The sequence below is a fragment of the Melospiza melodia genome, chromosome 2 (genome assembly GCF_035770615.1).
Source record: "Melospiza melodia melodia isolate bMelMel2 chromosome 2, bMelMel2.pri, whole genome shotgun sequence".
NCBI lineage: Eukaryota > Metazoa > Chordata > Aves > Passeriformes > Passerellidae > Melospiza > Melospiza melodia.
In genome coordinates, this window is record NC_086195.1 from 130,945,993 (window position 1) to 130,972,756 (window position 26,764).

At 33.5% G+C, this 26,764-nt stretch overlaps 1 protein-coding gene across 2 annotated transcripts in view; it reads right to left on the reverse strand.

The window, feature by feature from the left end:
• The window catches only part of NCAM2 (neural cell adhesion molecule 2), a 273,486-nt gene that overhangs the window by 77,767 nt on the left and 168,955 nt on the right, over positions 1-26,764 (reverse strand). For both annotated transcript variants that reach the window (XM_063150025.1, XM_063150026.1), the window contains exons 9-11: positions 15,540-15,690; positions 2,172-2,359; positions 1,410-1,506 (exon numbers count right to left, since the gene is read on the reverse strand). In XM_063150025.1, coding sequence (XP_063006095.1) covers positions 1,410-1,506; positions 2,172-2,359; positions 15,540-15,690 — 436 coding nt within the window. The remainder of the gene's footprint in view (positions 1-1,409; positions 1,507-2,171; positions 2,360-15,539; positions 15,691-26,764) is intronic.

Here is a 26,764-nt window from a genome sequence, read left to right on the forward strand (position 1 = left end):
CTGGGATTTATGTTCATGGCTTCAAGAAAAGCTTTTTTGTTGGTGTTCAAATGTATCTGTCAAAGAAAGGTAAGATCACACCACAGCTAACACCCCAAAAAAGTTGTAAAATGAAGGGTAAGGGATCTTCTATGTGATGTAAAATTGTGTGTTAGAAATTTGAACCCCTCATTTTCCTATTTTAGGAAGCTCAGCACTTTTCATGATTCTTCAAAACCAAAAGATATATTATGATATTATAGAAATGGGTGCTAGAATCCTACAGAGGTGATGGGAAAAACTTTTGAAACTGTGTACAAAGTCCAAGGAGAATATTAATAAATAATAGGGTTTGTAACTCCTGAGACATCAAAAGAAAATAACTGCCCTATAGAGTAAAATTCTCAAATAATAGCAGCAGGCCAAGCCAGAGAGCTTCCCTGTGACTGGATGTGCATGCTTCAGCAATGCTCCCCTAAAAGTCCTCCTGGAGTAGGAGTCTAAATTTTTTAATTTAATTTTTTTAATTTTTTAACAAACAAAACCCAAAGTAAACAAACAAACAAAGTCCCAAAGGAAAACAAAACAAAGCACTGAAAACCAAACAAAACCAAAACAACCGAACCCACAAACAAACACAAACAAACAAAACCCAAAACCAAAACAAACAAAACAAAAAAAAAAATCCTTCAAAAATCACTTGGAATATGTGTCCTAAGGAGAAAGGAAAAAAAAAAATCATATATAGCATTAATCCATTCCACAAGAAAATATAATGGAAAGCACTTCTAAGAAACTCTCATTTGGTCTCAGTTAATAGTTGTTTCTGCCAAAGAACAAACATACAGTCAGATTTTTCTATGTGCTAAACAACAATAGAAGGACATAAAAAATTTTCAGACATTCTGTAACAATGGGGTGTAAAATATCTGAGAGCTTAAATTATTTCAATCTAGCATCCCAGCAAAATTCTACTTTTAAACAAGTAAAAGTGCAAATAGAGATAGAAATTCTTTGCTGATATATTTCAGTCTCTTGTCATTGTTGTTTTATCAAGAAAATATGAGGGGGAAAAAGGAAAAAAAATTTTTTCTAATTCCTTCTTACTTTTTACTGCCTGCAAGCCATATGTCTCTCTGCTGAAGTAATAAAAATACATTGTTATAAATGTAGGATATAGTAAGAACAAAAGAAAAAAGGTTAGACTGTTTTTTTCAAATTTCAGAAGGCCTTGAAATTAAATCAAAAGAAGATTCATATTCTGAGAGAACTGGTTTATTTTACTTCATATTGCAGCTCAGCTCTTAGACAATTAAATTATCTGCAAACAGATAATGGAATAAAATAAACAGAGGATAGTGTGTCTGAACTTAATGTTGATTAAATTTGGAAAAAATATTTAAAGAAAAGGAAGCAACATTTTAACTTACCAGCTTGACCAAGTGTATACTCTTGATATCTTGTTCCTATTCTGTTTGTGGCTGTACAATTATATCGTCCAAAATCACTGTCAGATGTGGGAGCAATCTTTAAAATGAATACACTTTGTAAATATTAGTTGCTTATTAAATATATATATTTTTTTAAATCAGAAATTCAAGTATGCTCTCCTTAACCAATATGCAGATGTGTTCTTACTTCAACATATCTAGCATCTCCTCCAAACATAGATCTAAATGCACATTTTTCATGTTTGACTCCTCCTTCTCAACTTCAAATGAATAAATCTGATAATGGAAAATCATGGCATTGTTTGTCTTTCAATTTCTTCTTTAAACAATAATTTATAAAACCCAAACAAACAAAAAACCCACAAAATAATAAACTTTTTTGTAGACACCAAGCACCTATGAGGCAGTCACTTTAATTTTCAGTCTTACCTTGGTATTTTAGTTTTATATCTATTTATGGATTTTTTTACTTCCAATAAATGCAAATTATATTTTTGTTGGGTACAGTTGGAAAACTGAGCATAAGCCATTCAAATAAGATTTATTTTCTAATTACTCATAAGAAATGTGTAAATAGATCAGTCCATATATAGTTGTTTGTTGTTTTGTTCCTATTTTAGGAGTGTTTCTTATTAAATTGTAGGTTTTAGCCTTAAATACACTCTGCACTACTCACAGTGCTGCCAAGCTGAGGACAAAATTATGTTCTGCCACCACACTGATTTCAATCTGAAATCTTACCTCCAGAATCAGCTTTCTTCCTGTACTGTAGGTCTTCAAATGAGTTGTATTTTTTACAGGTAAAACTAATTTTCCTCTTTTCCACTGAACGGAGGCAGATGGATTTGCCAGCACTTCACAGCTTATATTGATGGGATTGCCTTCCCAAGAGTAAAACATGGTTTGATTGGATAGGAATGTCGGAGCATCTGGAAAAAGAAAGTAATGCACAAGTTTATTAACTGGTTTAGTAAAACATGCTGTATACCCATATCCAAACCTTCATGTTGAATGAAAAATTTCAATTGATTCTTGTGTCAGTTTACTACAGAACATGGGAGTTTCAGTATTCAATCATGAGTTCATTGGGTTTTTATCTTGGGAAGTTTCTCCTCTCCTAAATGGTTTCAGCTGAACTTCTTGGGAAAGAGAATACCTGTCAAATATATTTAACTTCAGGCAAACGCTTGCTCTTTAAAGACACTCTCTCAGAAATGAGGAAGAGTGTTTCCTCTTGAGGATGACAAAGTCTTCAGCCAGACCTTCATATGAAAAAAGGAGGTGACCTAAAAACATACATTGTCTGTTCATGTGCTGATTTTATAGTGTCTTTTTTGCTATGGAGAAATTACATTCACTCAAATTTTCTTGTGCTCTGGCTTCACCCATTTCTGGCTGGAACTTTATTATACTTCATGAAATATTTTTAAAGAGACATGTTTATTTGTGGAAATAAGACTTTAAAAATAGCAAAAGAATACCAAAAAATGTTACAATGTATTCTACCTACTGCAGAAAATATGTCGTGTGTACATTATTTAGGACACTTTTTGTATCAGTTCCTTATGAAATTTTCAAGCTCTAGCCAAGGAAAAAGTTGGTGTGTTTTTCTTACAAACCTGACTGGTTTGCAAGAAATGTTTGCATTTAACATATACCAAACACTGAGTCTGACACAGAGGAAATTGTTGGTTTGCAAACTAAATGTGATCTTCGGACCACAATGCCACAAAGTGACAAGACTTATCTCTTCTATTCAAGGTTTCTCTGGAGAGCAGGAAGTTTAGTGATTTCTATAAAATGAGAGGGAGTAGCTTTTCTCCTCTTCTTCTTATGTCTTGGGTGAAGATTAGGTTATTTCTATCAAATATTTCCTAATTTCATTGTTACTATCTTTTAACAGTATTAAAAAAAAAATCTTTTTTCACAGAAACTTCCTTAACGCTTTAATTCCAAAAGAGAATTATCAGTTACAGCTGTTGCAATGCTATCTCTTTTTAATATCTAAGACACATATACAAATATATATGTATATATATGTGTGTATATATATATATGTTTTGATAAATAGCTCATAAATATTTTTGTATATCACTCTGAAAAATCTATTCTAGTCCTCTCACATATAGCTTAGTTTTAGGCATGAAAGTTCCTAATAGGTGTATCAGAGACCAAAACTGAGCATCTTTAGTATGAAGCAAACTTTAGCTTCAGGAATGGTTAAAAACAACTGGGTTTTTTCTTTTTTTTTTTTTTTTTTTTTTTTTTTTTCCCTGAACTGCACATTTTAAACTTCTTCCTGTTTGCCTCTGTGAAAAAGCAAAACTTTTTGATGACATATGCTGCTGCTGCATCTAGGCATACAGACTGAGCAAAAAGAATTGTTATCAATAGAGGTTTTAAAGCACAGATCAAAGCTGTTACATTGCTCAAGGCCAGCAGCATTTCCTTTAATAACTGTTCTGCCCTTCTTTTTGTAGAAAAACAAGCATTTTCATACAAATAAGTAAAGCTTGCCTGGCTATGAATTTATTTACGAGACAAAGGAGTTCATCTTTCTGCTCCAAGAGTTTTAATAAGTAATTCTAGATATCATGTTTTTCACAGACCTTTAAACACCCCATATTTCAGCAGCTAAACAGTTTAATGCAAAGAACAGACCATCAAAGAGTCTTCAGAGTGTGACGTCTCACTCTACTGGAGAATATGAAGAAAAAAGCAAACTGCATAAGAGTGTTTTATGGTTAGCTATGGTCAAGAATCTCAGAACACCAAGGCTCAGAGCCTTGGATTTCCTCTGGAAATTAGGTTCATGGTGAAAATCACTAGTAGGAAAACTGTACAAACTCATTTCTGCATGTTCAATAGATGGATCAATAGCATGTTCAACAAATAGACTGGAAATCTCATTAGAGTCTTCGTGAAGTTGTTTCACAAATTTTATGTAAGCACTGTCTTCAACGTGCAATTTCTCACAATAACTTCAATCCATTTATGAACACTGGCATGAATGTTGAAGATTAAAAGATACTCTGAATCTGAGAAATCCTGCTTCCTAGACAACATTATGTGGTTTGATGCTCAATACACATGTGGCAAACTCAAATCCTATTTTAAGACTTCCAAGTGAAAAAGTAGTGCACACTTCTATACTGCAGATAAAAGCATTTAAGAGAACAGGGACTTCCAGTTCCAATTTCTCTCTCCTCTAAAGGTAGATTTTGGATGTCCATTGTATATATTTTTTGATATTTTAAAAAGTATAGGTGAGTTATGGACTGCCATCTACCACCAAAACTACAGGTATTAAAAGTCATATACACAATAAACAAGTAGGACTAAAAGTCTGTCAAATAAAGATATATCCCGAAATAAACAACTCACAATTGTAAAGCATTCCCCTCAAAAAAGAACTTTGTAATTTCCCTCAAAAACCTGTATAAAAATGCTTTGCAGCCATTTCCCCAGCAGTCAAGAGCTCCAGTATACAAAAAGAAGAGGACTGTACTAATGACTTGAAATGGAGAGATTATCTTAAAACAGATGATTTTTGATTTCCCAGTCAGGAACAGATTAAGATGCCTGGAGCTATGTTTTACAAAAAGAATATAATTCTGTAAGTAATTTTCTTTTTACAGTACAAATAAAAGATAATTTAGATTTCTTATGAAACTAAAAGATTGAGCTGGAAGGGAATAATTTGTTTATAAAGAGAATTTGTTTTTTCTTATATGCTTTTCATCACTAACTGCTGTTTAGTATGCTTTAATGGTTACAGAATTAGTATTTCTCAAACATAAACACACATTATGTTTAATATAAATGAATAATGAAAAATAACAAACTTTAAAGCCAAGTCTTTGAAAACATAAGTCTGACTATATTATATGTTTACAAAACCTGATCCCAACAGTTTTATAATATTACTAACAAACAAATTACATTAAAAACCAGAATATTTATCAAAAAGCTCTATCAATTGAAAATGAAGTAAAACCAAGTAGAAATGAGAAAGTGGTTCTATGAAAAGATCTTAAAATGCAATGTATTTATTCTTTAAAAAAATAAAAGATTCAATGGAAATCAGTTAGAAAATTAGAACCATTAAAAATAATAGTGCTTTCTGCTCAGCTTCTATGTAACTGAAAATTAATTTACACCTGAAAAAATTCAATGCAGGGTGCAAATGAACTGTTCCTTTTAAGCTTTTTTCGCAAAAAGTAAAAAGTTAAGATGACATACTAGAGTTCTGAACAGATAAGTAGAAGTAGGAGCTTGAATACACTCCAATAAAATAAATACACCCTGATGGTATTTCTTATATCTGACCTTTTAGCACTTTACTGAAAACAAAACAAGTAAAATCCCCCAAAGCTGCAAAAAATTTACAAAATTTACCATTGATATTATTTAATAGATGCACACAATATCATAGAATAGCTCAGGTTGGAAAGGACCTTAAAGATCACCCAGTTCCAATCCCCCTTGCCATGAGCAAGGACAGCTCCCACTATCCCAGGTTGCTCAGAGCCCCATCCAGCCTGGCCTTGAACACTTCCAGGGATGGGGCAGCCACAGCTTCTATGGGCAACCTGTTCTAGGGTCTCTCACCTTCATAACTAAAAAGAGTTCTCCCTGAAATCTAATTTCTGATAACTCTCTTTCAGTTTAAAAACATTGTCCTTATACTACCACTGCAGATAACAAAAATTCTCTCTTTTGCACACGGAAAGGCTGCAAATGTCTCCTTGGAGCCTTCTCTTCTCCAGGCTTATCAACATCAACCCTCCCAGGCTGTCTCCAGCACTCTGGCCACCTTCATGGCCCTCACCTGGACCTGCTCCAGCAAGTCCATGTCTTCCTTGTATTTGGCGTCCCAGAGCTGGGGGCAGCACTGCAGGTGAGGGTCTCACAAAAAGTGGGTACAGGGGTAGAATCACTTCTCTTGACCTGCTGGCCACAGAGCTCTGGATGCTGCAGCCAGGATGTGATAAACTCCGTAAGGTTTTAAGGCTCAAGTATGCAAGATTGAATATTAATTTGGAGAGATTAGGCAACCCAAATGAAAAAAGATGCCTTGAAGGAACAAAGACTAGATCACAAAGACATAAAACTAAACCAAGCTATTCTACACGTGCAGGATTCTGTAAGAAATTATAAATTTAGAATGGCATTTTAGAGTAGTTAATATCACGGTACCAGCATCAGCTAAACTCAAGCTGATTATTTTGCCAAGCAAGAGAGAAACTGACAGGTTGGCACTCCAATTAGAACGAGTTCTGGATAACCTGTGTAAGAAGATTATTTAAGAGAAGCAAATTCTGACCTGAAAGCTGTCTCTAGCATTTAGGTATCCTTGTTAGTTGTAATGTCCAGGAACAGTCGTTCAAGAACAGACTAATGCATCACCTGCCTTGTCCAGAAAGTAATTAAATTAAGGATGACAAAGATCCAGCTCTGGTGTATGTTTGGTGTCATACACAAAATTAGATACAGCAAATTGCCTGATTCAGTACATGTGTCCAGACTACTAGAATGGAAAACTGGTGTGCAGAATCAGATTTGTACTTCTTAATTTAAGAACATAGGTTTTCAAAATGTGGCTATTTGTTTCCCTGGAACATGTAATAAAAATATGTGACAGATTGTCAGGTCTAAGACTCTGGGACATTTCCTACAGTATATTATTGGAAGCCTCACTCTAAAATGATTAATGTTGGCATAAGTTTCCCATCATCAAGGACTTTAATAAACCACATCCTCTGGCAAATCTAGTACTGTCCTTGCCATCGATCCTGTAAAAGTGCCTCAATTTTTTGTAACTCTGCCACAATTTAGTTAACAGCCATCTATCTTTCTCTTGTGCTTTCTCCCTTATACCTTTTTCAATAGTTAATATTTTAAAATTAATAGCTCCTCCTTGGATACGAAGCAGAAGGACCTCCAGAGAAAAGTACAATAACTGTCACATACTCATTTGAAAGAAGAAATAATATTAGAAAGACTTCAAAAATGTGGTTAGGTGACTATATTTTAATCTATAATCATTCTTAAAAGGAAGACAAGAATTGGAAAACTTCAGCTACTTACTGCTACTATCATAACCCTGTGGCTGTAAGGAAAAACATCCAAGACCCACATAAGAAATTTCCAAATAGAAAAGCTAATGAAACTCATCACATATTGATTTTAAATTGTCATGATTATTAGCTATAACCAGAGGGGTCTTTTTTTTCTGGAATCCAGCCCATGATTTCAAAAGTTTTGAGAGGTACTTGTTTCTTTCAAAGCAAGTGCAGAAAACATCACATTTATTGTAAGACTTCCTTTCCCCTTCCCCATTCTCTTAGTTCCTCTCAAAATTCATTAAAATATGACATTGATATTCAATAGTATGATGTACTATTGACTGATTCTATCTTTATGAAGAGTAAGAGCCCCCTCCTACTGACAAACACTGCTAGTTCCTGGAAACTTTAACTTGGGTATTATTTTTAATATTCAAATACTTTACCAATTGCTCTATTTCCATAAGATACTTTTTGCTAGATGCAAAGCATGTTGACAATTGTACATTAAATAATATTGGGCAATGAATGCATGCATGGCTCAGGTGCTTGGTGATGCCAGAATTGTAGAAATTCAATGTACCTATTTTTCTTTGAATTTCACTTGACATTAAATAATTGTATTTGTTTTTGCTTAAAAAAACCAAACAAACAAAAAAAAATCCACTCAAAAACCACAAAAGACAAACTAAAGCCCAAGAAATTTTAATTTCATAGAAATGTCTGCTTTGAATTGATAAAAAATTGATTTAAAATTGCCTAAAGTAGTTTAAATTAGAAGGACAAATCCCAAAGAAAACACACCTAGGTAAAATAAACAAAATAAGCCACTAGTGATGTATAAAATAAACTGTTTGCACATGTCTATTATTCATTTTGTATGCCTGTGAATCACCAACACTGGGAATCAGATCTAGGACAGGAAAATTCCCCTACAGATCCATCACACTAGCAGCAATTTTCATTTTAGGAATAAAATTATCAGGTGCCGCCCATTGTTAACATATTGTTCTCAAATGATGCCAGTTTGCACCAAATTTTCGATTGTTACATGTATTCCAGGACAGAATTACTGGAATAATTTAGTATGGCCTGACTTCTCCATCAAACATCAGATTACATTATTGTCTTATAGGCAGAAGTGAAAAACTGCAATGTTTTTCTCAAAGATCCCAACCCCATCTTTCTTCCTGTCCTATGTGTCACATTTCCAGAACAAAATTCAGTCTTTACCGTCCATATTTTCCTACTTGTCACCCTTACCTCCAGAGCTAATGTGCCTCTCTCATACATTCCCAAATCATAATAGTTGCTGTATTGAGCAAGGACTCTTAGCCTTTTCATCTCTTTACTTAATTTTTACAAGCAGTGCTGTCCAGAAAACAACAATAAAATCTCTAAAAATTAGTTTTGTTCAAGTCTCAAATATCAGTGCCACACTTATCATATCACACAATTATTTTCTTCATTATACTCAGATGCTGTGGCTCTGCTTTGATGGATCTGTCTTGGAGGTATAAGAAGGCAACAATGCCTTTTTTTCATTCACAGGTTATTACTGTGTAATATGAATTTTATATAGTATGAAAATACTTGTGAAACCATGTAAAATTTATGATATTCATTATCAGTGTAAATATTTAAATTTCACAATGTAGAACCAGGCTCAAGGAGGTATCAGAAAATTCTTCAGTTTTTTTCTACCTTTGCTTTTCACAATTGCAGATGTGAAAATTTATGGCAGTAAGAAAAGATGTTGAGGCATATATATCCATTAATAACTAAATTATTAGAAAAAGAAACCCCAAATTATTTTATTCTTTCAAAATTGTGTATTTCTATTAAGAAAAAAGTAGCTAAAATGTAATTCAAATCTACTTTAAATGATAGCAAATTAATTGCAGAGCTCTCTACTACATGTAGTAGAGAGCTCTGTTCGGTAAAAAATTATGATAAATTTCTAATATGAATATCATGTTTAACAAGTGATTAACATATATTTAAGCAAAATGTTTTTAGGATGGAAGTATTTTACAACCTTTTAGGCTAAATAATAGGTAGATTTATTATATAGATGAATAATTTTTCCATTTTACCACACACCTGTAACATCAGAAAAAGAAAATGGATGCATTCAACTGTGCTTCACTCTGGGAAGTTTGGTGAAATGGTTTTGGAAAGTGACTGTATGTGATAAACCTCATATTTTGCACAGAATTCAACTTTCTTGTCCCCTTGAAGTCACAGCAGTGGCACAGTAAACTTCTTTCTGTGCAAGTGCACAAGTGCAGAGAAGAAAAATGGTAAATCTTACAACTGACATTCATAATACGTCAAAATTATCACACATTTCATGATGTTAAAGGCTGACCTTTCCATCTTTGCTTTCTCATTTTAACCTATGAATTTGACAGGAAGAAATGTAACTAAAGCCAATAGTATTTTATTAGAAAAGATGGATTTTTTTTCTATACTATTTCAATATTTTTTTTCTCTTGATTGTTCTTTCTGTAATTTGTTTCTTTCCCAGGCCATATGTTTGTATTTATTAGTGTTGTTTTCTGGCTGTCATGACAGGATAGAGCTGGGTCCTCATGACTAATGGATGAAGGGAAGGTGTAAAGAAGACAAAGTCAGGTTTTTTCAGTGGTGTCCAGGAGACAGGAAAGAGGCAATGCCATTTTGTGATTCTGTGAGCAGCGATGGGATGTGGCTGCACTGATCTCTTTTAACAGAAACCAAATGCAAATTATGAACTGTTTGAATCTATCATGATTTATGATGGCAGTAGGCAGCTGGAACCTTTTGTGACATTTATCACAACGTCGAAGTTTCCCAGAGAATTGTGGATGATCCATCCATGGAAGTGTTTAAGGCTAGTTTGGAGGAGCTCTGAGCAACCTGGTCTAGTGAAAGTTGTCCCAGCCCATGGCACAGGGGTTGCTACTGGATGAACTCTAAGATCACTCCAAGCCAAACTATTCTATGATTCTGTGATAATATTTGTGGCATCTTGTGCAAAGTAGTAGCATTTTAACCAACTGAAAACCTTTCTTCCTTGAAGGAAAACACAATTTGCAGCTCAATCTCTCGAATCCACTTTTAAGTAATGCTGTATATTTTTTTGCAAAGATATAAAATAAATTGCATGAATCCAAAGCATCCCACTCAACTGCAGTGCAATACAGCTAACACACAACAAAACAGAAGAATAATCAGTTAATGAAACCAAATTCGATACTGCAACAGTAATAAAGTTGGTTTCAAATTGTGGCCAGGGAAAAAAACAAAACCAAACACAAATTACTGTTAATGATAAGCAATACAGTACTATAACAAATACTGCACATTTTTCTTTACAGGCAAAGACTATACTGCACATGTTGCATGATTATTTTTGGTTTTACCACCCAAAGCTGATATTTAACTAATATGGAATATTACTCCAAAATCATGTTTGAATGAAAAGTAATATTAAGAAAACATTCATATTCCTGGAATACACTAAAAATTACTTAAATGCATTTTCTCAGAAATTGATTTTTAAGAAATCATTTTTATCAACTACTCACATGGCTGATCTCATACAAAAATGAATCAAATTACTCAATGTAAGATATTTGTCATAGATGATTCTATCTCAAAATATTACTCTTTGAGCACTGTGAGGAAATAAGCATTTTTGGACCATCCAGCTTATCTAATAGCTGTAATTGAAATTGTAACCTGAAGTTGAGAGGTTTAACTAAAATAGTGATGTAAAAACTGGTAATTTCAGCTAAAAAGGTCTCTTAGTCAAAATGCTTCCTGGATAGTGTATGGGAAAACAGAATTTTCCAAAGGCTGTGGGTCAATGGCTTTCTCTGGTAGAAGGAGTACTGTCCAAAGGAATTTGCACCTGGTGAAACAGAGGGTCAGAAACAGTAACATCTTACATAATGTGTGCACCTGGGAGGACAAAATTAAGTGAGGGCTGTGAAAACTTCCGACAGGCTAATGCCAGTTTGAACACAACGAAGGGAAAACTGTAAGGGCACATAGAGAGTCTTTCAAAGATCATAAGTGTTGTTCATTGCTCCTTGTTTAAAGCTTTTTCAACTTAGCAATGATGTAGGGGCACCTTAACTAATAATAACACTTGAAAGATGATCTAGCGCATTGAACATGCAAAAATTTCAATTTTTCTTCAGTGCTAGTTATGCACTGAAAAATTTGTGAACCCTAAGACCTCATGTGTCTCTCATCACTAATTTTTCTTTTATCCAGGTCTGTATAATGCTTTTAAAGATTAAAAATACCACATGGAAATGTAAACATTTGTATAGCAAAACTAACTTTGAGAGATACCTGATATTATAAGCAAAATCCATTTATAATTCACTAGGTTTAATATATTTAAATTCCTCAGGCTGTCTTGAAAACCTCATCTTAGCATATGACCTGCTCTACCTCTTGTATGTATTTCTCTAATATTTTTAATTTTAAAAATAGTTATTTCTCTATGATAAATATGTAGATAATAACTATAGACACATCTTAATATCCAATATATATCATATATTACACCATACCATAATATATTCCACTTTTAAATTGATTGCTTATTATTACTCTCATCCAATACACACTAGGCTTCATACTTTAAACCAAATTTTGCAGTTAATGAAATCCATTAATAAATAATATTTGAAAATGATATTTTATTTTGACAAAATTTCGATTTGCCTTTCATACTTTATATAGGGAAAAACATAACTAAACACCAAGATGACTTGGTGGGAAGAAATATTTAAAAATGCCCCCTGGTTCCCTGCAATTCATGTCTTCACAGCATTTCCTTCAGATAAAAGTCAAGGTTAACAGTTCCCAGCTCGTATCAAACCTGATAATCTCTTCCTGTCCTAAAGAACTGCTCTTATCACCAGGAGCAACCCCAACAGAGAGCAAGGACAAAGCAGGGAAATTCTGTGCAATCCCACTGCCAGTTAAATCTCTGAGAGGGGTCAGGAAGTAAAAGGATGAGACAGCGACACCAGAGCGCTCAGTGCCTCCATTCAGCCTGTTTGACTGAGGTGGCATTTAAGGATGGGATGGAAGCAGTTTCCTCTCCTGACTACACTAACTGTCACATACAATAAAATATAAAGAAAATGCTATAGTTTTGTTACTAACTTACAGAAAGGGATGCCTGCATTGTTTACTTCCATCTAGAAACTAGACGACAATACCAAGAATTAAGTTCTGCTTATCTATTTATATTTAAATTTTACAATAGTTTATAGTTTATTTATAATAGTTATTAATTAAAGATAATGGTTTATTTATAAAAATAAGTAATAATTTGATAATAGTTTATTTATAATAGTTATTATTAAAGATAATTCAAATTTCTGTTAAAGTGGCTTAACTGCAAGACTCAGCCATACCTGAATAAATTCTTCTCAAAAACTGTTTGTAAGAGAACAAAACAAAACTAATAAAAGAGAAAAAATTAAACTATTTTGAAGGGTTTAATGCAGTTTTTTAAATGAAAATTTGGGGAAAAAAAAGTAAAAGCTCTGATAGCACTGTCAGTTGTTATGCTGAAGAAATGGCACGAGGAAAATATTAAAAGGAGAATCAAAATTATTATATACTGACTTCACCGAATGCCCCCCTTTTTAATGGAGTGCTACAAAAATACAAATTAATTGTTTAGTTTTTGAACCTGAATCTTTTGTTGAAATTCCCAAGCCTGCAACTTATGAAGTCACATAGCTGGAATGACAGATAAGCATCACACAGCTTCATACAGAAAGATGCTGAGAAGGACGGTCAGAGGTGAGGACAACCAAGCTTTGGGTGGAAATGGGGGCAAGGAGGTGCTGAAAGGTTCTTGAAAGGGGCTGTTTTGTTACAGAAGTTTCTGTCAGAGGCCAGACTGATGGGATATGAGGTTGCAAAGATGCACTTCTTCCTCCTGGGGACATTATTTTTAAGAACAGGAGAATTCTTTACCATCAAACAAGTGCTTTCTTTCCTGGGTTAGACAAATAAGTTATATTTGAAATTCATATACCAGTTCAAAGTTATTTGCAAAGGAAAGCACAAAATTTCTCTGAGTCATTAATCAGAATATGAGACAGACCTAAATTATATCACCCCAGAAACACTTGCTTTGCATCATAGAACTACTTGACTTAAAGGAATTGAGGAAAATTGTATTTCTGTTAGTCAAACAATGCCTGTGCTGGAAAAAAATACATTTGATTTAAGGCTCGCTATCAGTTGAGTATTTAAAATTTAAAACTCCAGTTTTAAAAATATCATAATAAAAATCTTCAGTTATACATTAAAAGTATCCATTGCAATGCTTGATTTCTCTGATAGTAGAATAATATTTCTATGTTCTTTATGAACTGTGTTTCCTCAGAGGATTTTAGAACTGTAGAAAATTTTATGCTGTATCAAAAACTGTGTCTACCAAGGCATAAATTCAGACTTTAAGTTATTCCATTTTCTCCAATACTGTATTTGATTGTTCCCACACATATTCAAAATTCATTCTGCCATATCATAAAAAGACTGCTACTTTAAAATTCCTTCCACATCATCTAAAACTTTCTCCCTGAAAGGCGTCTCTGGTTATAATAATGTATTGTATCAATGCAGAGGTTTTATTATGCCCTCTGGTATGAATTCTGTATTGCTAATAAAACCTTAAATTTCGAGTGTCCATGTTTCATAACATGTGGTGCAACATATCTCTCTCCTCTGAATTCAAGATATATTAATATTTAATACTAAAGCATAGAAGTAACACAACAATAATCAAACCATGTATTTCATATCATTATGTGGAGAGTTGGCAGAATTTTAAAGAAACTTCACTTAATTTGCATTTTTATCTATTTTTCCCCTTTATATACATATAAAAAGTTATTATTACATGCATTAAAGAAAACAAATATAGCAAATTAGAATTTATTTCTTAGGTCTTCTGGCTTGGCAAATCTCTCCATTCCTAACACCTAAAAATTCTTTTGATCATTCCTCATTTTTCTTTCAGATTTATGTTCTATGCCACAATGCAATGCTTCCCTGCCAAAAAAGAGCACACAACTGTATAGTGAAAGCACTTTCAGAACTCCTCAGGAAATCACTCCGTGGTCTGCAATCATTACTTTTATTTCTGTGCCACAGAATCCTATTCCAGCTTTTATCTTCCCACTGGAAAGAATTTTTTCTGTTTGAAGACTCAGTTCAAACAGGCTCATGCAAACTCTACTGGAGATGCAAAATAATTGTATCTAGAAATTTCTAATAAATGAAGCAACAATGAAATGTTAAAAAAGGATTTTTTTTGCTTGTTTTAATTTTTGAAGACCTTTTTTTGTGGATTTGAAGAAAAAATTGAAGAACTAATTACCCAATGATTTTTTTTTATATTTCAGATTTATATCCTCTGATTGACTTATCAAGTATGAGAGTCTTCTAAGCAAAAATAATCTTCTTTTTCTCCTGGATAAAACGCAAGAGCTTGGAATAAAGACAATCTCTAAAAGAGACTGTTACAAACATGATAACTCCAGGAGGGGTATAATAGTGGCCAGACACCTTTTAGGGATTAGTAAATCAGAGGACTCAGAAACAAAAAAGAATCTTTGTTGAATCTTAGGAAGTAAAGCTCAAGATTTAGCTGATGCTCAAATCAGTCCTGACTTTATCCTGCTGAACACTTTTCATTCCCAGCACTCTCAGCTTGCCCAGAGATTTGAAGTTATTAAGCTTAGCCTTAAGTTAGTGGATAATAACACTGGAATATGATTTCAGAAGAAATCCTGTCCTACATAAGTCACCAACACACCAACAAGAGTCTTGTTAATTCAGAAAAGACAGGATTCTTCCACAGAGGAATGAGCTGCAGGACATGCTCTCTTCATTTGCGCAAGTTTAATCATGAATGACCACGAAAAAAATTACCTTCCATTAAGAATGTACTTTTTTTTTTTTTTTCTTTTAAAACAGATTTTAAAAGAGAAAACAAAATATTAGAACTTACATTCAATATCAAGGTACATGCTCTTTTGGTGCCCACCAATTCTACTTGCCGCTTCACAGTCATATCTCCCTGAATCTGACAACTTCACATCTTTAATATGCAGTGACGACTTCCCATGCTGCCCTTTGACTTCTATGCGGCCATCTGGGCTCTGTTTACATTGATTCAGGAAAAAAGAAGGTTTTATATGTTTATATATGTATATCAATGTAGAATTTATAGATATTAAACACTGCTGATAAGAATGACTGTAGCATCTCTTCACCTATGGTGAAGTTATTACTGACAGCTAAGCAACTTCTAAGTTGTCCAAATAAATTAAAAAAAATATAGATAAACAGGTTCTCTTTATAGGCAGAATAATAAAAGAAATAAGTACATGCTTAAAGGAACATTGTCAAGGGAAACCACAAAACATATCAAATTATAACAGCAATAGTGAACTACAGACTCAAAACTTCTTTATGATCTCACTCACTGTGTTATGATGCTGTTAAGAAAAATGCATAGATACAACACTCTATCTTAGAATTCACACAGCATTATCTCTGGTCCTTACAACTGCAGCTGTGAAACTGAACAGAAGTAATGCCTCAGACAACGAGCAAAACCCAGAATCTCACAACTGCTAAAAAATCTTGAACCATAAATACAAATAGAATTTTTGGATTTCAGTTCCTTTTCATTCCATGGAAAAGGCATGAAAAAATGAATGGTGGCTTTAAATTTTCTAGAACATAAATTTTATAAAAAATACTTATCAATAATGACTCTCCTTGCCCCTCCCCATCCCTCCCCACAAATTTGTTTTAATTTATACAACTATTGGGTAAAACTAAACAAAATAAAGTCCTCTTCTTGATGCTTCAAACTTTATGAAATATTATGCCTGAAGAAAAAGAATTTATTTTCTTCTGCTCTTTACTTAAAGCATCATACAATAGTTTGGGCTGGAAAGGACCTTAAAGCTCATCTCATTCCAACCCCCCTGCCTCGGCAGGGACACCTCCCACTAGATCAATTTGCTCAGTCTCATCCAAACAGACCTTAAACATTTCCAGGGATGGGGCAGACACAGCTTTTCTGGGCAACCTTTGGGAAATTTGTTGTACTTTGTCATCTCTCACCTTGTTTAAGGGAAAAAAAACTCCAAATATGATTGAAAATACTGATGTTAAGCTACCTTAATTATTGTAAGGTGGAAAAGGGATGAAAACTCAATAATTATTTGACTACATGATGTTACACTGGAAGCAGATTTTTATGTTCAATTCTATAATACACACACTCAAGTTTACTGCATATTACACTCAATACTCACCAAGTGGCAGCTGATGTTTAAGTGGCTGAGCTTTTAACTCATTAAAATTGTTCCTTTTCTTAATAAAGGAAATATGTCACAATTTAGAAATATGTCACCTTAAAATATTTGATGTAAAGCAGTCAAATGAAGCATGATGTTTATAATGATTTCTATAGAAAGAAAAGTATCCTGATCCTATGTAATAATCCAAGTAGACTGAATTTTGTTTCCTGTGAAAATGGTTCACCATAGCAACATATAGTAAAGCTCTTGAATTCTAAACCAGAAGCCAACATAAACCTCTTTGGATTGGTACAAATTAGCAACTTAGACCACTTAACTATCAATTTCAATTCTGAAAACTCTATTTCTACAATATGATCAAAAAAGGAAAAGTAATGATATTGCTAGTAAACAACAGTTTACTGCTAATTAAAGTAGTGAACATCATGGCTTTTGGAAGGAATTCCTCAGCTAATTAAATGCGATTTCTTTTTAATAAACCATTGTTATCTAATTTCTGATACAAAACCAGATTTATATATATGTAAAACATAAATATAAATGCTTATTTTTATAGCATTATATCTATTGCTTATATATATGTAAAGCAGGTACATTCTATGACATAGTTAATACCAGCTATGAGCATTTTCTTCTTTATTTAAATATTAAGCATGTAATACCATGGCCAAACTACATTATTCCTACCTAAAATCTACATACACTTCAGAAATTTAATTTCTGATTTTAACATGATGACAAATATTTCCTTAAGAACTTATATTTTAAATGGTGAAACAACCTGAGATAATGAATCATAGATAACAATAGTAAATACTTTATAGGTGATTCATTAGCTCTGTACTCACCCCAAATACTTTAATTCACTAGTACATATTTCACTATAAGTAATTCCATATACCCCTAAGCACATAAATGAGTACTAACAGATGTAATACAAGAAAATAATAATAAAAATAAGCAGAAAGATCCTTAAATTAAATAGGTAATTTACAGTAATTTAAATAGGTAATTACAGTAAATTAAATAGGCAATTTACAGGTAATTTCACAGTAATTTCTCAATCTCCTTTTAGTTTACCTAATTATTTTCTAATACTGATGGAAAAAAAATGTTGACTGTACTCAGCATAACTTTCCTAAGTTCTCACATTCTCTTATTCAAATTTAGATGATGTAACATATCTTAGATTTATAGGTAGGACAAAACTCAAGCTATAAATACTAATAAATACTCTGAATAATAGCTAATAAATACTCCGAATAATAGAAGATTTTCATATATCATTTATTCTTATAATCAAATATATGGTAAGAAACATTGAAAGAGGGATTTACTAGGTTCAAAGTCCATAAAACAAATAAAACAATGGTAGGCAAGAAAATTTCACTAGAATTATAATAAAAATATGCATTTACTAAAGAGAATTTCTACTTATTTTTAGGTTTATGCGTTAAAATTGCTTACTAAATCAAGCAAAAATTATAAATGTGTTCTGCTTCATTGCTTATAGTGTATATTATACTGTGGCTTTTTAATAGACAGTTTAAAAAGTCCTGTTCCCTGAGTCTATTCTATAGATGGACTGGTGTACAAATCCATCATTTATTTCTTTTACAAAGATACTGCAATACCTGATTAAAAATATACTGATAGGCTGGCATTCCTGAAGAAAGAAACAAATGAAAGAAAACAAGAGTGTAAACACAGACCAAGAAAATTCCATAAAAAACAAAGAAACAACTAATTAAACAAATAAATAAATGAAAGAAAATATTTTGATGCAGGTGTCTCTATCAGTGAGAGGATTCTCAGAATATGAGGGAAATCACCACATGCAAATCAAAATGCTAATTAGTATGGTGAAGTTTCACAAGGACTTCAAAAACACTGGTGGGGCTCTATTATATTTCTTTATGGTATAAATCACACAAGAGAGTAAATGATTCAAGGGTAAATGATTCAAGGACATGTGATTACACAAAAAGAAGCACATAACAGTGCAGTTGGATATTAAAAAGAGCAATGAAGAAACTGGAACAAAAATCAAATATGTAGCATTACCAGCAGCAAAAACTGAAGACACGCTATTTACATTTTTCTGGTATTGTAAAGGACATTATTAAAACCAGGATAAACTGACAAAGCAGAACTTTCTGACCATTGGTAACGCCTTTCTGGGGTTAATTTCTTTCCTGCACTAATTATGGAGAGCACACATTAGTACAATGTCTGGCACCATAGCACAGCAAAACATGAAGAGAAAGAGACACAGGTATGGGAACACTACACCTGCCCAGTAATCCTTAGGAGAAATCCCCACCAGGAACAAAGCTTTGGAGCTGCCAATGGGCCAAAACCAAAATACAGATATAATCTCTATAAATTAACAATGCCAGAATCTCTGAAGCCTGCCTGAAATAAAAATGGATACCCACTAAATTGGGACATTCTTTTTTTTTTTTTTCAAATGTTTCAGCATGAGAGACGTAGCATCTGTATTTTATTTTATTGCTTAATAATGATAAAGAGCATAAAAGGGACAGAACAAAAGAACAAACCCCTAGAAAATCAGAATAGTCTCTGTGGCCCAACACTCATGATTTGTGCTCATTCACTGAATTACTCAGTATCTCCTCCCACCATGGAGAATGAACAAACATTGAGGTCTCAAAAACTTGAAGTTAAGACAGTACCATACAGATTTACACATTCTTTGAAAAAAAAATTATGTTAACAGACCCTTACACTCTCAGACACTGGAAGAATGATGAAGTCTTCAGAAGTTGCATTTTCACAGCATTTTAGAATTCATAATAAAATCTAAGAAATAAATATTTTTCATGGCTAATGTTCATTGGAGAATTTCATAAAAATCATAAATAAAAGTGGTGTTTTTGAGACTTTGGTGGGGGTTTTTTTCTTCTCTCATAACTTTATCACCAGCATAAAACTAAGATACAAACAACAAATCTTCAGCAGAGACTTTGAAAAATGTTTTACTTAGATAAAGTCACTTTGGGATTTTATCCCCATGAAAAGCAATTCCCTAAATTAGGAAGCAAGAAAGCCCTTTTATTTTGATTACTGATAGCAATCTAATTTTCTGCCATTGTTAAAGGAAACTCTTCTATACAGGTCTGCAAGTAAAAAATATCCAAAATGACACTGCATAAAAAATATCTTCTGGGAAAAATTAAAAAAAAAAAGGTGAAAATTTTCTCCATTTGCAGTATTTTTACTTATAATATGTAGTTAAACACAAATGACTCCTGTGCTAATTAAAAAATGAGAGGTATTGCATAATTTGAGATTAGTGCTGCAGGTTCTGTAAAAGTATATATTTTTGGTTTTGATAAAATTCATGTGATACTACACATGTCATTGTACTCCTTGACTTCTTCTGTCATGCTCGTGCTTCTTGGATGTCTTGCATAATTTGTAGTTCCACATGTGAATATTCCCAAAGGCCTGACCAGCTGATGCTGACCTGACTCCTTATGCTCAGCTCCAAGGACAAGAACCAGAGCTCACAAGGCAGCACCAGAACAATGACAACTCTGAATTTCAAGGATTCCACTAACAGAGCGGATGGCGATGTGATGAGACAACAACATCCACAAGGAGACAAGGATAGCTTCTAGAACAGAATAAATTATTCAGGTACCATGGAGTTTTCAATCTACAAAATTCCACTGCCATTTTAGCAAATTCAGTTTAATTATTCAGGAGGTGAGAGGTTGCTGGTTATGGTGCCCAGAAATTGTCATTTGTTTACAAACTGTAGAAAGTTGCACTTGGACAGAGGTGGATAGTGTGGTTAGTGCATGAGCTTGATTTATCAGCCATTGCTCCAACTCCCACTGAGAAAAAGTAGAACCAAATGAGATGAAGTTGTAGGGCTGCCAAAACTTGCATTTTGAGTTGGCTGAAAACAAGAACGGAAGTAAGAACAGTTGCAGAATTTGGTGACTCATTTGTAGCTGGGTTTTAGTAATATGCTTGAATGGTTAGAGAAGCTGACTTCCCTCCTTGAGTTTACCATTTGGCTGTCAAAATACTCCTTCAACACCTGAAGTACAAGTGCAAGACTGCAAGCAAAACAATCCCTTCATTTAAAATCTAGAAAAGTTGAAATACCTTTATTTTACTTTATTTAAATGTTTAAAGCTTATTCATGTGCAAAGTGCCATCACAGTCCATAGTTAATGCTACAGGTCAGTTTTTCCTGTCAAATTTACCAAATATATCTTCCGACACCTTGTGTACTTTAGTATTATTTTGGAGGTGTGCTGCATATATTAACCACAGAAAAGATGAAGAGGCAGTGGCTCAGAATTGAGACTGTGCTTTTCTTTTGCAAAACATGGAGCAATGAACTAAAAACCAGTCACTGTAAGAACATGTAACTTGAGTAAAATCTGCAGGTGTTTTAGATTTCCAGCAAAGGATCTGCTTCAGATGCACACAGTCGAAAATCCTCATACTGCAGGGGGGAGGATTGAAAAAAATCACAGTTCTTCCTTCTTTGGATCAAATTGTTAACATTTTCCAACTCATTATTTTGTCTTGGTTACGTTTTCAGTACACATAGCTGAATTTTCAAGGAGAAAACAAATATTGATTAACAGAATCATCTTTGGAATTTCACAAATAACATTTTTTTAGGAATTTTGCTGATTTCAGATTGTGCTTGCATCCACATGAGAGGTAACTTGAGATCCTATACTTCAGGCTGATGCTTCTGATAGTGAGATTTAAGCAGATCTTAATTGCCCATGAAAATGCTTCTTGAAGCAGCATGAAAAATAAGAGCTTCTGCAACCTGACATGCTGATACTAAATGATGATAAAATTCCAGAAGTCTATTAAATGTACGTGAGCAGCAATTCCTAGTCTGAAAATCTACCTTTGATGATGAGAGAAAGGGCTGTTAGTCACAACAGCCATCATCGTGTAGAAGCTGATGGAAGCTCCCTTCTGGATTATGGATGGTATATTCACAATATTCCCCATTCTCTTCAGGTAAATGTATTCTATCCATGCACCTGTTGGAGACAGCAGAAAATTCCAGAGTATTGCTATGTGCATATGCCTTAATGTCCAGTGAATCAGAATAATGCTACAGCAGTGTCTTGGACTTCAGTGATTTTTATAGGAGACCTTGTGATATTTTAAAACTTCAGCTTGTTAATTATACACGTCAGCATGCTGCAAATTCCTGAATTTCTAGGAATATGTTTTTTCCACAAAGAAGAAATTATTGAAGCACCTATTGGTTGTAGATCTATAGTGTAGCACCAGGGAAGTCACAAGAAAATCTAATGTTGAAGAAAAAAATACTGTTGTTTTCTGTTCAGCTGCAGACACACCAGTTACTTTTAAAGAATTCAGATTGCAAATGGCAGCAGGTCCTATGCAGGTTGTTAGCTGCATGTACAGTCTCAGGAAAAAAATGTGTTCTTGAATGCTTCGTACAACTTTTTGAAATTATGAACGGATATTTCATTGATTCATGCGGGCATTTCTTTCAAAGTTTAGTCATTATGCAAAGAGATGACACATGAAATCCTGACACCAAACACTTACAAAGACATTAAATGGAAGACTGAACTTCTTTCCTTCATTGGTTTTTACTCAACAATGAATATGTAAGAAAAATATTTAAGAGAGAAAAATGATGAGCATCCATTCAAGATTACTTCTGCTAAAGATGCAAATCCTAGATGTAAATCACAAATCTTAATGATGCAAATCACAAGAAAAAAATGGTTGATGATTTTTAATGGCAAAAATATTAGCATCATATCAAATAAACTTGTAGAGTAGAACAAGCATTAGTGTTGCCCATGATAAATGACAACAGTAACCACAAATGAGTGTTTATAAATAAAACAGAAATACTACAACTCCAATAATTGCAGATGTGCTTTGTAATTAGAAATCTTGTTTCACTCATAAATACAGTATTTAATGGCTTTATTCCTAAGCATTTTGCTGATCTGAATCTACTCCAACACAGTCACCATTAAAATAGGTGACTCAAATGGATGCAGGCCAGCAAAATTCTCAGGAAGAAGACTTAAGGTACAATGTTCTTATTCAATACAGACTTCACATAAAACAGCCACTAATAGTAACAATTTTACTATACAATTGAATCTTAGTTTAGACAATCAAATATTACTGTAACTTGGGACTGAAGGTGGTTGTTCTGTAGTTTTAGCGACCAGCAAGTGAAAACATAGGGGAAAACTAAAAATGAAAGAAACAAAAAAAAACCCTGTGGCTGGGCACACATGAAGAAAAATCATGTCAACTTATTGCAATACAAAATGGACAAAAATAACTTGAAGCTGACCCAAGGCAGAGTGATGAACTGTCAATCCTTTTCTATTTTTTTTTCCTTTTTTTCCTCTTTTTCCTCTTTAAAGAAAAACAAGCACTGTCATCTGTCAGCCTGCCTCTGGTGTCTGGGTCATTAAAACAAGGAAAGGAAAACTAGGAAAATTTTGTATAATAATTTTTGCTATAGTGTTATTTTCCCCCCTTTATTACTTAGATAATTTGAATTAAAATGTTCAAGTCATTATAACTGAACAAATAATAATTGCTTGGTTTATTTTGTTTAAACTGATATTACTTGGACTGATAAAAAATTCTTACATATATACGGGTTGTATAACCCTCTTGTGCAAGAAATTTTGCTGTAATATATGACGACCTTAAAAATTACTACCACTATAAGAATTTCAAACAGACCTTAATTCCTGTGTATATACATTCATTTCATTTTCACAGAATTCATATTCAAACTTTAACACAGTCTAGCTTTAGTTGCATGGATAACTGATGTATTGAGGATATGCAGAAAAAGAAAGAAAAGAGGGAAAAAAAAAAAGATAAACTGGAAACAAATCACGATTTGAGTTTCTGTGTTGTTCAGTAGCTGTATGCAGCTTGAGATCCCTCCCAGTTTGCCATAAAGTTGATGTATATTTTACTAAAATTATTCTGGTCAGACAGCAGATAAGAAGTCTGTCTGGAAACTGGGGTGTGACAGAGACCTGCAGGGTAAGCATCAAGGCTCCCTTAGGAGAAGGAAAGTCATGGAGGCACAGTTTGAGTCACAAGGTGAAGGGAATTGTCAGCAGAACAGATCCTAACCTCACAGATCACAAAGTCTTTGCTCAGAAACACTGGTAATTCTGGAGGGCTTTTCTTTCATCTGATGAAACAAAAGGAAATTACTACAGTAGCAAGCAAGTGGAGAAAGTGAGGTAACCTGGACATAACTGAAAGGGCATGTGTTTTCAAATAATTTTATTTAATTGATGTCCTGAATACAGTTCTCAGTTTTTCTATTTACTTGTCTATATTGATAAATAAAATAAATAAAAATAAATATAAGCTTGTGCTATAAATTAAAGCTTATGCTGGATATATCAGCTAAGTTGGATATTTGCTATTACAGAAAAATGCTGTTCTACAAGAGTTTGAAATAAGGTGGGAAGCAGAGATTGCAACCCATATGTTATTCTCCTGGGGAAAGTCTCATTGAGAAACAAAACCTTTAAGCCAGTCTATTTCTTCTTTTCAGTCAGCTTGCAGGACTCCTGACTCAGCTGTACACATTAGGAAATGGAATATATGATTAAATTATCAGAATTTATGTATTAGTACATCATTGAAAAAACAGATCTGTAATAACACATTAACTGAAGAGAAATGTGGATAAATTAATGACAGCTGAAATATTAGTCACAGCTCTAGAATTCTCTGGTATGCAGGTAATTGGGAGGGAGGACTGGGACCTGGAGGAAAGCAATCATTTTTTGTGTGAGGAAGAAAAGAAGGAGGAGGACTGAGTAAAAAAGTGTCAGAAACAGCCCTTTAGCAGAGTTAAATAACCCTGAGGAATTTATTGTTGTGTTTAGGCTACCTATAGGACATATTAAAGCCTGTTAGATGATCATCTTTCAGTAAAGATTTCTACATGCTATTAATCCATTGAATTTTGCCACAAATGTTACAACTTCATTTGTACAAGCAGGAATTTACAGAAAGGCAAAAAATAATTTTATTACTAATAACATTATTTTTGCAACACTTAGAAATTTTAGTAACACAGGTTGATCCCATGCACAGATGGGAGTTCTTTTGACAATGAATCAAAACTCAGATGTATTTCCCACTTATGCAGTCCTAAGAAATATGGTTTGCTGAATTTTATAAGCTGTCAATAAGGGGTGGTGCAAACAGTACTTTTCTCAGTGTACAGAAATAAGACTTTTGCATTATGGTTTAAATGGATTTTCATAGCCTCCTAACCAGCAAGATGTTCACTGATACATCATCATTGTCCTGTTAAAATGTAATAATTTCACTGTCTTTGAAATCTAGGAACTGCTATTAGTAGGAAAAGGACTTTATGAGTAGATACACATGGAGAGATTGCACAGTGAGAATGTGACAGGAAAAAAAAATTTTTAATAAGCATACTAAGGATGTTAATAAATTATCAGGAACTAATTATTACATAGAGTTTAGATTAAAAAAAAACAAACAAGGGATTGAAAAACTGAATACAGGCCTTTGCTTACATCCTGGCTTTGCCAAAAGTTCTGAAGACTTAAATTATCCTAATATATACAGGTACTCAAACTTCCTTTCAGGTCAGGAGAACTGCAGACATTTCAATAGCATAAAACACATTTTTGCCAGCGTTGCACTTCTGATTTTGCCACTGATTATGCCTGTCCTCAATGTAAGCAGAATGCAGAAAATGCAACACTTCTTAAGTGTCCTGAGAAGGTCCTGTAGTACATCAGGGAATAATGGCTCCAGTCTCTAAAGCATGGATGTATTACCTAGTGAGTCATCAAGTGCACATTCTCTATTTCACCAGACAAGCTACAGCTATTTGGAACTCCTTAAACCATTAGCAAATAACACAAGTGATACTTAGGCTGAAGCCCATGAAACAAAAGTTTGTGTTGTAGAAGAAACGATGAATATTCCAGTCCAACCTGTGCTGGTATTGTAGAAAATGGTCCATGAAAAGTTCCCTGATAATTTCATTCTTCATTAGTGCAACAGACCTAGTATCATCACTGATAACTAAATGGCAAAAGCTAGAATTGCAAATTGAGAAATAAATGCCATTTCCAAGCCTTTAGAGCTTTATTTCAGGCAGTACCTGCAGCACTGCAACCTACAGAAACTATCCAAACAATATCTATTTGGTACATAGGTAGCAGAGATGCAAATCCATTAAATAGAAAACAGTTTTAAAATTGTAAATATAAATTAGGTGTAAAAAAGAGCATCCATCCATTTGCAGAACAGATAACAAATTTAGACTTAATTTAAGGTATCCCGCTAAAGAACTGCTTATATTGTTCATTTCCTAAATCAATGTCTTTTCCTAGGTTGTTTAAGTTCTTAATACAGAAGAGTTAATAAATTTTACATTTTCTTGCCCTTTTGTCTTCTTTAAATAATCAAAACTTTTTTTCTGCTTACCTAATTCTTTCCCAGTAGCAAGTGACCATAAAATTTTACTGAAAGTGTCAACAACATGAAAGGAAAAATACACAGAAATGAGAGAATTCTGAGTTGGTGTAACACCAGTACAAACAGCCATGCACACAACATGAATCCCTCTAACTCAGTGTATGTACAGGCCCTTGGGCTTACTCTGAATAACAGATAATTTACCTTCTATCCCAAAAGAGGAACAAATCTGAAGGGCCCTCTGGTTGCGTGGCTAATAGTTAGTACTCACTTGCCAATACAATCAAGATATCAAAATAATTACTAGTTTAATTTTTGGCTTGATTTCCACATCACTGCAGATACTGTAACTCAAAGGACTGTGGGGAGCTCAGACAACTGA